Genomic DNA, 12,452 nt, shown 5'->3' on the forward strand with positions numbered 1-12,452 from the left:
GGTCTAAAGCGCCTTTGAATATGAGCTTTGTTATGGCAGGTTTATCCAATGTTGAAAATGCAATGTATTTTTCTGAGCACAGTTGTTTATTTTCAGGCAAACAAATCTGGGAAGTCTTACAAAGTTCCACTTGGCACTTTCTATGTTGAAGAAATTATCACCTGCACTCAACCAGAAGAAGATGTAGTCGTTTGGCTTACTGAACCAAAGGTAAAGCTCATCATTATGTTGCAATTGCACCAATGCAACATTTTGATCTCAATATTTCAGTCTGCCACAGTTCAAATGTTCAAATAATAAACTTATTTTAATAGCTTTTTGGTTTTTAGTTTGTTAGGACAGTAAGAAGGGAAAAGTGGTGAAGAGCAGGGGGAGACAAATTAAATTAATATAATAATAACAATAACGACTTTAAAATAAAATAAAAAAAATCAGGATGGTCCCATAGAGATGTCTCTGTTTTATGTACAGCAAGTCGTAGCGCCAGGGGAGACACTACTGTACATATCTTTAGTTTAGAAAAACAAAAGACTGTTTAAATTTGGACATAGGAGAGTCAAATAGCATCATTAAAATGTATTTAAGGAATACATAGGAAATGTGATGATTAACAAAATAACGACGTGTAAGCAGAGATGAGTTTGAGAGTCCTCCTGATGTGAATTGTTTGCTTTTTACAGGATGATGCGACGATTCCCGTCAGCTTCTGGAACTATCCATTTACAATCCATCTTATCTGCAAACTCGCCGTCTTCAAGGCCTTTGCCGCCATCATAAAGGTTCCTCTAATAACTGTTTAAAAACATATCTAATACTGTGCTCCACAACTGCACGAGTTATCGCCAAATTATTGTTCTATTGCAAGAAGGCACAACATAGAACCCTAATATCTTTAGATTTACACAATCTTTGTTGACATGGCCAATAACAAAAATGCAAAATAACTTAGCAATGTGCAACAGGTCAGTTTTAGTCATGATTTTCTTAACTTAGTCTTGTTTTTGTCCTGATTTTGCTTTGGTTTTGTGGCCCAAATATTCTCCCATGAAAATAAGAAGTTGAAATAAAATAAAAACGTGTGATTCCAGGAAGCCTGCCAAGCTGCTCATGTCCTGTATAAATGCTCTCCCGAATGGCAACATGGATCCAGAAATTTGCCAGACTCCGCTCCGGCTCCGGTCTTTCAGCTGAGCCTGAGACAACATCACCTGGTGGAGGACACCTTGAGACAGCTCCACGCAGCCGAAATAGAAGCCTTCCGAAGAGAACTAGTGGTAATGATGATCAGAGGTTTGGGAGGAGCGTTGTAGTATCTCTTCCAGCCATTGGGTGGTGTTCAAATGTATCTGTGTGTCATAGGTCAAAAAACATAATGTAGCAGCTCTTCTCCTTCAGAAATATGTGAAAATTGACTTCTTTCTTTGATGTGTGTTTGTTCAGTTGGGGAAAATAAATGATAACAAAAATATGCATCTTTACCAGGTGCAGTTTGTGGACGACAGGAAGCACACCAATGTGAACAGGAGGGATTTCTTCCTCCATGTCTTTGAAGAACTGATGACTCCACAATCTGACATGTTTATGCACAACCAGAGCCAGACCCTGTTTTGGTTCCCTCCTAAGGTCAGTATAATAATGAAGTGAGTTTTCCTGTTTCCTTTAGTGTTATTTGGTCACATGGTTTGCTCTAGTGTTCATCGTGAGCTCTATTATTTATTTAAATAGACCTTTTTAATGCAATATTTAAACTTTTTTCTATTATGGATCTTACATTCATCAGCATAATTTGACATTTTAGGGTTTATATACACAATAAATGTAATTTTACCCTAGATTCTGTGCATACAAAATGCCATTGTTGCCAACAGATGGAGTTTTGAGTCATTTGAGCCCTAAAGTGATCGCATGAAGGTGTACGGATATTAAAATGTCAAGGTACATTTCAGACAAAAGGAGGGCACTACTCATCACTTGGTGGAACAGTGTGTTTTGAGGGGAGGCAGCGAGTAGGGGAAACCGGGTACTCCAGTTTCCCCTACCACTAAAAATAGTGCAGGATGAATGAGAGTGTGTTTGAGTGTGGGACAAAGAAAAAGTCAGTTGAGGTGCTATTTATTTACTACATTAAATCATTGTAATTATTCTTTTAGCCAAAGGTGCCAGAGAAGCAGTACTACCTGTTTGGAGTTCTCTGTGGGCTGGCACTTTACAATCTGAACATCATCTACCTGCCGTTCCCCCTGATCCTCTTCAAGACGCTCTTTAGAATCAACCCCTCCCTGGACGACATGAAGGAGTTTGAGCCTGTAATGGCGCAGTAAGTCAGAAACAAACACAACATCACAGTGAGTGTCATAACGTCCAACATAATTGGTTATTTTTACATTTTAGGTCATTTCAGTGCATCCTGGAGGAGAACACGCCTGAGGGATTCGAAAGTCTGAACACAACTTTTACAGTATGTCACTCCACAATGCAAATATATTCTTTTTGTTTTTTTCTAATATTTGTTCCTCTAGGTGAGTTGGGGCGGTGAAGTGGTAGAGCTTGATCCAAATGAGAAAGGAAAACCTGTCACGAATTCCAACAAGTATGAAGAAAATAATCTGAATTAATCATTATCATTATTATTACTTTTTTATGTTTGTTTTTAGAAAAGAGTTTGTGAAGGCCTTCATCAACTACGCGTTCAAGACTTCAGTGGAGAAAGTGTTCGAAGCCTTCGAGAGAGGGTTTGTCAAAGTGTGCGACAGGAAATTGGTGGATCTCTTCCAGCCTCAGGAGCTGCAGGATGTGATGATGGGGCAGGAGTCCTGGGACTGGGAGGTGTTTAAACAGGTAAAACTTCCGCCATTTTGTCTACATTAAACAGTAATAAACTGACTTCAGACTTGTGACTCTCCGGGTCATGGGTTTTCTTTTACATTCTGCCATCATTGTCATAAATCCTTGTATGCTGTTGCCATCCCCGGTGTTTATTATTTGTAGAACACTGTCTACGAAGGAGAGTACCACGCTGATCATCCAACCATTGTTGCGTTTTGGCAAGTTTTTGAGGAACTGACAGAAGAGCAAAGGAAGGGCTTCTTCTGTAAGTAAAAGACTAACCATGTCACTATAGTTGTGTCTAAATTAGCCTTCAAATCTAAGTTTTCTTTAAGTTTTATTTGTAGGGTCGACATTATAATACAACCCCGTGAACTGCTACCTTAACGTGGTGGGGTTGTTTGAGTGCCCGAATGATCCTAGGAGTGTCTGGGATATTATGCCCCTGGTAGGGTCTCACTTGGCAAACAGGTCTTAGGTGACGGGTCAGACTAAGAGCAGTTCAAAAGACGCCTATGGTCATCGCCCGATATGGCGCCGCCCTGGCCCACAAAGACATCTAAAAGAAGTCATTTGATTGTGTCATCTGACTGGAGGACTGTCGGTCGGCCTCGAAAATATTTTGGCAAACCTTCTGGCTCCTCAGGAGGGGGAAGCAGTGCTTCACCAACACTGTTTACAGTGCGTCCCCCCAGAACAGCAGGGGTCCCCCCAGAACAGCAGGAGGAGGTGTGCGTGGATCGGGAGGCCTGGGCATCTGCTGAGACTGCTGCCTCTGCAACCTGACCAAACTGCTACATGATAATTAAAGAAATGTCTGAAACCTTTCTGAACCTCGCTGTCTTCTACTTGTCTTTCTCTCCTGCTCCAGTGTTCCTGACAGGTTACAGCCGCGTGCCCTTCCCAGGGATGAAGTGCATTACGATGACCATTGCTGTGCTGTTAGAAGGCACTGAGGCTCATTTCCCTGAAGCCCTCACATGCCACTCTCTGCTGTATCTGCCCCTGTACCAGAGGTATCCAGTGGAGCGGACCGTGAGGGCCAGACTCCTGCAGGCCATCAACCACAACCGGGGCCTCTGGAAGGAATAGTCCACAATATATTGATCCCAGACTAAATATCCTTGAAATTTAGTTTCAAAGTATGTAGGCAGGTCAGGCAAGTGGTAATGATCAGAGTTTTGGGTGGAGCGTTGTAGTATCTTCTCCAGCCAGTGAGTGGGGCTATGTTCAAATGTATCTGTGTGTCTTTGGGTCAAAAAACATAACCTGCTGCTTTGCTTAGCGGCTGTAAACTACTGGTCTAGTTTGAGAATACCTAAATGTTTTCAGCTTTCTTGAAAATCTTGCAGCTTAGTGCCTCATTGTACTTTGACATAAAAGCATAAAACAAATAACATCGCAACATAGCAATTAATAACAATCAATACTACTCAACACTATTTATCCTCTTAACCTCCATGCTTTTAGATTTGGGTAGAGTCGAACTGGAGAAAATGCACTCGGCTAAGGCTCATAAAAGCTGGTTGTGAGACCGAGAATCACTGTTGTTAAATTGTTTTGATATTTTAACTTATTTTTTTCTTTGTTCAAGGGAACTTTATTATTTGTACCCGTAGGTAGAATTGGTTTTGGCTGACAGCTACAGTTCATAACCACAGTACAGAAAACAAGACAAATATAAAACCATATAAACTCATCAATAGAGAGTGCCCCAGGTTCTGATCGAAAACTAAGGACCAGCGTTTTCATTTGGGTCGCAATTTTTCTCGATACGTTGAAGGTTTGTCCTGAATCAAAGCTCCAGCTGATTTAAAAAAACAGGAAATGTATTTAGCCATTGAAAACTCAGGCCTGCCTCTTACACTACTCATACAGCATACCTTTCTCATCAGTGTTTCCTAGAGATTTGATCGAGACCATGGTGGCATTGTTTTCAATTGTGATCTTTTTATGCTGTTTCTGATATTGATTTTGTGGTAAACATGTTACTTAAGATGGTACTGCTAACACAATATGCAACCCAAATATTTCATTATCCATATTTATGACGGTTTGTTTTTAGACTGGGCGCAACCATAAGCCACATCAATGGAAAACACTGGACCCTGTATTATTGTTGGCGTTTTGCATCAAACCATTTCTTTAATAAGGTAATAATTCTGCATTCTCCTTTCACTCTGAACAATACACTCCATGTATTTCGATACCAATAATAAAATGTGTGATATTGAATCATTGTCTTTTATTTTTGACAATAACTTTAAAAGGTTTTAGTTTAGAGCTTTGTTGGAAAAGAAAAAGGGTAGTTTAGTGCTGAAGTTTATCATTAGGATTAACAAAGCTGGATTACATATTAAACAAAATGCAAGTCATCCTGGTAACAGACTTTACCTTCACATCTTAACCCCCACCTGAGCTTACCTTCTCCAGTTTGGCTTAACCCAAATCTAAAAGCTTATTGGAAAAAACCAAAAGAGAAATAAGCGTCAAAATAGCATCAAGAACGATGAAAACGCAACAAAAAAGCCACAAAAAGTGCCAAAAACATGAATCGCAAAAGAGTGACCAAAATACAAGAAAAAGGTGACAAAAGAGCAACAAATAAGTAACAAAAAACCAAGGAAAAAACAACAAAATCACAGCAACAAAAAAACCCTGAAAAAAAGAGACAAACACGACAGAACGCTTAAAAAATGTGACAAAAGCAGCGACGACACAAATGTTACAATTCATTTCGTAGGTCTTAGCTTTCAAAATGAGGTGTTACTCTTGCTCTCCAGTCGAGAATTTTTTAGTACTGGGTAAAACTGAACTGGAGAAAATGTCCTCAGGCAGGTGAGAGACTAATGTGTACGAGGAGGGGGGAAAAAAACACAAATAAGTCTAGTCAATTTATGTTTTTATTTCTGAAAACAGAGTCAATTCAGTGCAATTTAATTTAAACATGTTTAGAAAAATGTCCACGATGGTAAGTGCTGTGGCGTTACCTTATCCGCTACGAGTTAGGCTTTTGGGAAAACCTGTTTAAGTCACCTCAGAGCTCAGAGACAGTAAGCATTAGCGTGTGACATTTAAAGTGGGTAAACATTGCACGACTTTGATACTGTAAAAATCCTAACTTAAAACCCTGTGCTTCAATCGTTTAAGTACATGAAAGCATTGGACACCTGTATCCTGCTAAAACCGTCAGACCCAACAACCTTCCCTTTCTTTCATTAGATTCTCCCAGTCCTTTACTTCATTCATTACTGCCACTGTTCCTTACAATGGCGACTGTATTTCAGACAAGAGCTCACAACAAAGCACATAGAAACAGGTAAAAAATATGGCGGGATATAACAGGTATTAGCCCTATGTTGCATATTGAGATACAATGGTTGAGAACAATATTCTTCTGAACGCTCGTCTTTGAGGTTAGTGTGCTTTGTCAACAGGCTCAGATGAAGTCCTTATCTGATATACAAACACGAATACTTAAATAACCTTAAAAAACACACAAACAATTATACACAATAGAAAACGTGTAAAGCAACTGGCTGTGGCTACATTTACATCCAAAATGAAACAAGGCAATACTAGTGGCAAGGTGCTATGCCATAACAGAAATGACCATCCCATCTGAGAGCGCAGTTTTGTACAAAGATGAAGTGATTTTCGGGCCTGCGAGTGAGGAGTCGGTCCAGACAAGTGAGAGTCCCTGTCTGGTTTCTTTGAGTGAGATTGGCCACCAGTTCATTGTAACACTTTTATGCTTGGAAAAAGTGCAGTTGGGGTTTTATCTGACCAGGTGGTAGGTGAGCCAGTACATAAAGATGGGTTGTGCAGCTGCTATGGCCATGGTCAGGTACATCCTCAGCTGGTTTCGGGCTCCCCTCACCAGTCTGCCTTCTGCCGCGGCCTCTGATAAAAGCTTCAGGCGCAGAGTTCGGATCTGGATATATAAACAACAGGGTCATACTTCGCAGACTTTCAGTTACACAGGATCTGGAGAATATAAACAAGAAGAACAAGGTAACACAGAACTTTAATCACACAGCCTGACCAAAAAGAAAAAAGTTGCCTGCTGTGATCTGGGGTTGCAGCAGTTGGTCTGGTCTAGATTCTGTGTGCCCAAAGAATGAGTTGAGCTGCGTGCCTGACCAGGTTATTCCTTCAATGGATTTGGATTGGGAAAGAGTGGTTCAGGGAGCATGATATACACTTTTCACACATGAATTGGCCACAGAGTCGAGATCTTAACCTCTCAACCTCCTCCTGAACCGGGGTTTCTCCAGTTTGGCACAACCCAAATCTGAAAAAAACTTCTAAATAGTGACAAAAATGAGACGTAACCGAGGATGAAAATGCAACAAAAAGCAACAAAAGTCACGAAAAAGTGATAAATATGTGACAAAAAATTGACAAAAATGTGACGAAAGAGCAACAGAACTGAAGAAAATGCACTCTGTTATGGCAGGGAGTAATGGTGCCTACATACTTAACCTCACAGACCGCCCTGTTGCTTCTAGTTGGAAGCTTGAAAGGCTTGTAATCAGACACTCACGTGTGTTCACTTCAGGCGGTGCCACTGTGGGATTGTGTAAGAAAAAAAAACTGCTGTTGCTGCAAAGCACTAGATGTGAATGAAAACTGTTTCCTGATTCTTTGTTTGTACTTTGGTGACAGTGGAATAGTTTTACCAGCCTACATTCCTCTGACACTCTCTCCCTTTCCCGGATATTATTTCAATACGTGTGGGTTTGGAGTTTGTAGTAGCTCACCTGTCTGTCCAGCGATCATGTCATGATAAAATCCAGGTCAAAACATGTTTGAAAAATGAATGTAACACTGGATCTTTTGACATTGCAGAAGCTTAATGATGCTGAAGTGATCAAAGCTAAAGGTGGTTCAATGAAATATTAGCGTGTGACCTTGTTTTGTGGCGACTTTATTGTTGGTCTGGCAGTATAAATCTGCATTCTGTAATAGATCAATGCAACAAAAAACGGTTTCTCTTCTCAAGAACTCCCTAAACTGGGGGTTATTTTTATTTATCTTTTCAGGATTATTGGCCTATAAGCTTAATTCAACTGCAGTAAGACATTAAACAATATCTAGTAGAATAAAAGTTATTAATGCATGGCCACAACTTACCGTGAAGACAAATATTGCCGCACAGCACCATAGTAACGACAGATAATACGCTGGCCTCCCAAACAACAGGCCCGAGACGACACCAACAATCATCCTAAAAACACAAAGCAGATGCACCATAACAGCTTGGACTTTTGATTCTGGCTGAGGACAGGTTAAGGACATTTTCTAAAAAAGTGAAAGCGGACATACCCGACATATTTGTACCCAGCGAAAGCCAGCAGGTCTATTGTTGTAAGGTCAGTGTTTACTGTCACCAAGTACAGGGACAAAAGAACAGCGAGCACCTCCATGACCAGCCACACGAACGCTGAGCTCGCCTGAACTCCCAGGAGCTCTGGAGAGAATCTGAAGAGCACAGAGAAGTAATAAATCATCGACATATTATAAGAAAAGGCTCAACACATTAAATAAACAGAAAAATAGAGGTGTTCGTACTTGTTCTGTGTGCCAAGTGCAAGTCCAGCCACTAAAATGTATGTGATGAAGCCCATAGCTGGAATGTACAGATCAGGAGCGTTGACGTCGAAGCGTGGAGCCACAGGGATGTCCTGCTGGTAGCTCACCTCCCAGTTCTAAAACAGATTTATAGTGTCAGGCATTTCTCCAAAGATATTTGAAACATACAGCAAAACACAGCTATCCAAGACTTGCCTCATGCATGTAGGGGAAAATAAGAAGCCCGAGTTTCTTCCCCACATAAACAGTGTCCACAGCAAAATAGTACTTGAGCTTGGAAATGGGAATGAACCTGTCCAGCTAAAAAAACAACACGCATAACAGTCAGAGGAGGTTAGCAACGGCAGCTACTTCAAGCAGCAGTTTGATACGTTTTATCAGAAGAATTAATGTTGCGTCTTACATTCTTGTCCATTAGCTCCTTCCCCTGTGTTGCCAGTGAGCTGCCATAGGCCATCGCCAGGTTGGACATGGGGTCAGAAAAGCCAGGGAATCCTGCGGCCGGGTCTCCTGTCTGCTGATGCCTGTCACCAATATAAAACAAATACAAAAAAAGGACAAGATCGGCAGGTAAGATGCTGTCAAACTTCGATATAATAGGACGTTAATGAATGCAAATATCCTACTTGTGCCCAGGTTGTGAGCCATGGCCTGCTCCGCTTGTATCTTCGAACAGCTGGCTGCCGTCTGACGCCTCCATCGAGCTATTCCTTGCACGTACGTTGGGATCTATACAGAAAGTTACAGAAATACTGGATGCAAACATCACAAAGGATCTATCAATCCACATACATTTGTTTTTGTAAAGCCCAATGTAACAACAGTCGCCTCACAGGACTTTCCAAATGTTGCAGATCAAACAGAAATAATCAATTTGAAAAGATATCAAGCAGTGAAAGAAACAAGCAAATGCAATGTCCATATAAGGATAAGGAAGCAGAAGATTAATAAGTCAAATGTTTATCCTTGTTTGTGAATACTGGAGTGTAAAAACATGAAGAAATTACCCAACCCAAAGAAAGAAAGGTTTTACATTTAACTAACACTTTATTAAAGCAAATATTACTGCATGAAAGGGAAAAATAAATCCTATAATATTTCATTACGAAGAATACAGAGCTTTACCTGAACCCACAGTATGCATCCACGACAAAAAGGCGAAAACTATGGTAAAACACACGCCCCTTACATAACGCAACCTTTAAACTGAAAGCTAATGATAGTAGCGAGGAGACCGCCCAAAACTATTTACAGTGGCAGTCAAGAACAAAGTGTCTGAGCCACACTTAATATAGTCAGTATAATAGTATGGATTTCAGCCAAATAACTAAACTCTTTAAGTCAAAAAGATAAGTCAGTACAGTAGTCAGTGATTAGCTTGAATGTTAGCAAAGCGCAAAGCATTATCTCACAAAGCTAATAAAGGCAGGTTAATTATGTTAGAAAACAAACACAGCTAAAAGCTTATTAGAGGCTGCACAGGGTTTTCCAAGGACTATGAGATAGATCATGTTATTTAGCCTAAGGCAGCTAAAAACAACATGCTAGCCCCTGCTCCATTTACATCTGATGCAGAATAAAGCCATGCAGGAGGAGGAACCGCCACATGCATCACTTTAGCTTTATTGAAACACCCTTTGATTGGATCGAGCCACGTACGTAACTTACGCTGTCGGAACACACTCTGATCCATTTGGACACAAATAAAGGCGGTGGCAGATGGAATTAACCGGTGCAGTTACGGGGAAGTTTGAGTCATTCATAAAATTAGCACGGAAGTAAACCCCGTCCGTCTTCTTCGGTTTCATGTGATTAGAATATGAGTTGTCGCCATCTTGTGTTGAGATGTGAAATCGCAGGCCTGGCTGCTACCATTTCTTTTGCCTGGCTCTGCCATACTCTTCCCTGTTCATTCCATGCAGGGAGTTAGTCTGGTCACGGAGCAATTGGAGCAGTTTGAACGGGCGGGCCTAACGCGCACAGATTGTCAGTGAAATAAACCAATTAGCGATTAGCGGACGTGACGACAGCTGTGTCCAATTAAACAAATATGAAGTGAATATTAACTCACGCGGAGAACGCGAGGCAAAATCCTTCACTACTTCATCCAATAATTAGTTTTGGCTGATGTTAACGTTAATTGAACTAAAAACATAGAGGTGCAGCGAGTGACGTAACCTTCTCATTTCTCTGTGACGGTCGTGATTGGTTCGGCTCGGCCTTAGCCGCCAATCAACAACTTGTCTACCGTGCGTGGCCAGACCCACCTTCTTTCGTGCAGAAAGAAGGTGGGTGTGGTTTATCAGGCTACCATTTCTTTAGGAACTCTCAAAGCATAGATATCACAGAAGTTGCCCGTATGCTCTTATTTTGTGGCCCCTAGCAATATTAAGAAGAACATTTGGAGTTCATTCGCAAAAGCAGATATCTCAGTGTTTTGTTATTTTTTGAAATATGAAACTAAAGTTGTGTTGCCTGCATTTGAGTAAGGCCTAGTGACTTGACTACTGAAACAGACCTGGTAATGAAAAACACAATGTAAAGAGAAGTATTTAATTATTTGACATAACTGAGCGTATGATGACCTTGTGTCACTTTGCCTAGCGTAGTGCTTTTATTCTGTTTTCTTCTACTTCATTTAAACAAAAGCCAGACTTGTGGTTGTAGGTTAACAAATTAATTTCCATAAATACCTTTACTGATGGGAAGGGACATGTCCTGAATTTATTTGTCCAGGAAGCATTAATCGTAGTGAAGCTTCACTTTGGTAAATGTTGTGAAAGAGAAAGAAATGCCAGGCTGATGGACATGGGACTTTCCCAGCAGGAAAATACAGTATAAACACTGGAAATATTATGTATCAACAGAATCTGTTTGCACCCGAAAGTGAAAATCTAAAACCTCTATATAAGCGGATGACACCAAACACTTTTCATTGCTCTACTCTGATGATGCATTCAGATTGTTGTGGCAAATGAAATGACCAGTAACAGGCCAAGATTCACAGCAATGGGTGAGTATTCATTTGTACTATTGTTTTGTATTTTTTTTATGTGTGCCCGAGCTAAATCAGGAATTCTATCACCAAATGCTCCTGTAGGCAAACAATGCATTTCCAAATAAAATACTCTATATTTGAGGTTTTCTAGTAGTGGAAAAACATTGTTTTGTCTTTCTGTTTATTGTAAATGCAGAAATTTTAATTCTGATATACAACCTATTTTTAGATTATGAACAGCTTTTGACAGTAGCTACAGCCCCCTAAAAGTTGAAAGTAAGGAATGAGTTTGACCCACACTCAACATATTCAACATTCATACACCACCTCTTTCGTTGTGTGTGAACAAGAAATATCAGGTTACGAAGGAGCATTGTAGTCAGTGAAAAAAAAAAAGAGTCTGTTTTAACGAGAAAAGTTCTGTTTTGACGAGAAAAGTTCTGTTTTAACGTGCAAAATAAATCCTGTTTTAACGAGAAAAGTTCTGTTTTAACGAGAAAAGTTCTGTTTTAACGAGAAAAGTTCTGTTTTAACGTGCAAAATAAATCCTGTTTTTACGAGAAAAGTTCTGTTTTAACGAGAAAAGTTCTGTTTTAACGAGAAAAGTTCTGTTTTAACGTGCAAAATAAATCCTGTTTTTACGAGTAAAGTTTCTGTTTTTATGAGCAAAATAAATCCTGTTTTTACGAGTAAAGTTTCTGTTTTTATGAGCAAAATAAATCCTGTTTTTACGAGAAAAGTTTCAGATTCAGAAAGTTTCTCAGACATCCCCACCATTGTTCAATGCGCTGGTTGTGGTTAGACTACTTGAACCAGTTATATAACATCTTTTGGCAAAATCGTCTGTATGTTCGTTTCTGAGGAAGTTTTGCATTTGCCCACAGTTCTCTGTGCCCAGATCCGAGCGTATTCGGGTGGCAGTACCTTTACGTGACAGCACCTCATTGATAAAGTATCCAGCGATTACTTTAGCTTAAACCCTACGGAATCAGCATAAACGGGGCAGTGGATGGCTTTGCACGAATGGTAATAT

General features: G+C 40.2%; 2 protein-coding genes across 3 annotated transcripts in view; one reads left to right on the forward strand and one right to left on the reverse strand.

Moving 5' to 3' along the window:
• The window catches only part of LOC306960078 (E3 ubiquitin-protein ligase HERC2-like), a 30,872-nt gene extending 26,914 nt beyond the window's left edge, over window positions 1-3,958 (forward strand). Inside the window, exons 38-47 of the mRNA XM_079552369.1 lie at window positions 97-210; window positions 681-779; window positions 1,089-1,274; window positions 1,483-1,623; window positions 2,151-2,317; window positions 2,392-2,458; window positions 2,520-2,590; window positions 2,655-2,838; window positions 2,989-3,091; window positions 3,698-3,958. Of these exons, the coding sequence (XP_079408495.1) occupies window positions 97-210; window positions 681-779; window positions 1,089-1,274; window positions 1,483-1,623; window positions 2,151-2,317; window positions 2,392-2,458; window positions 2,520-2,590; window positions 2,655-2,838; window positions 2,989-3,091; window positions 3,698-3,918 (1,353 nt within the window). The 3' untranslated portion in view covers window positions 3,919-3,958. The remainder of the gene's footprint in view (window positions 1-96; window positions 211-680; window positions 780-1,088; window positions 1,275-1,482; window positions 1,624-2,150; window positions 2,318-2,391; window positions 2,459-2,519; window positions 2,591-2,654; window positions 2,839-2,988; window positions 3,092-3,697) is intronic.
• Window positions 3,959-5,628: 1,670 nt separating this feature from the next.
• On the reverse strand, window positions 5,629-10,251 carry yif1b (Yip1 interacting factor homolog B). Of its 2 annotated transcripts, none has more exons than XM_079575925.1 (8): window positions 10,081-10,251; window positions 9,048-9,150; window positions 8,825-8,945; window positions 8,617-8,721; window positions 8,401-8,537; window positions 8,155-8,310; window positions 7,963-8,056; window positions 5,629-6,760 (listed from the first exon to the last, which is right to left on the reverse strand). In XM_079575925.1, exons 1-8 carry the CDS (start codon window positions 10,112-10,114, stop codon window positions 6,605-6,607), a joined length of 906 nt encoding a protein of 301 aa, XP_079432051.1. In that variant the 5' UTR covers window positions 10,115-10,251; the 3' UTR covers window positions 5,629-6,604. The 2 variants fall into 2 exon arrangements, with proteins under 2 accessions (XP_079432051.1, XP_079432052.1); XM_079575926.1 differs by having other exon boundaries at window positions 10,090-10,250.
• Between the last annotated feature and the right edge of the window lie 2,201 nt (window positions 10,252-12,452).

The sequence above is a fragment of the Gobius niger genome (genome assembly GCF_951799975.1).
Source record: "Gobius niger genome assembly, chromosome: 1".
In the NCBI taxonomy this organism is placed as follows: Eukaryota; Metazoa; Chordata; class Actinopteri; order Gobiiformes; family Gobiidae; genus Gobius; species Gobius niger.

Coding starts and splice junctions, on each gene's coding strand:
- yif1b (XM_079575925.1), bottom strand. CDS start 10,114: ATGGATCAGAGTGTGTTCCGACAGCGTAAGTTAC. Junction 8,538..8,616: donor TTTTCCCCTACATGCATGAG/GCAAGTCTTGGA, acceptor AATCTGTTTTAG/AACTGGGAGGTGAGCTACCA. Junction 8,057..8,154: donor GCTGGGTACAAATATGTCGG/GTATGTCCGCTT, acceptor TTGTGTTTTTAG/GATGATTGTTGGTGTCGTCT.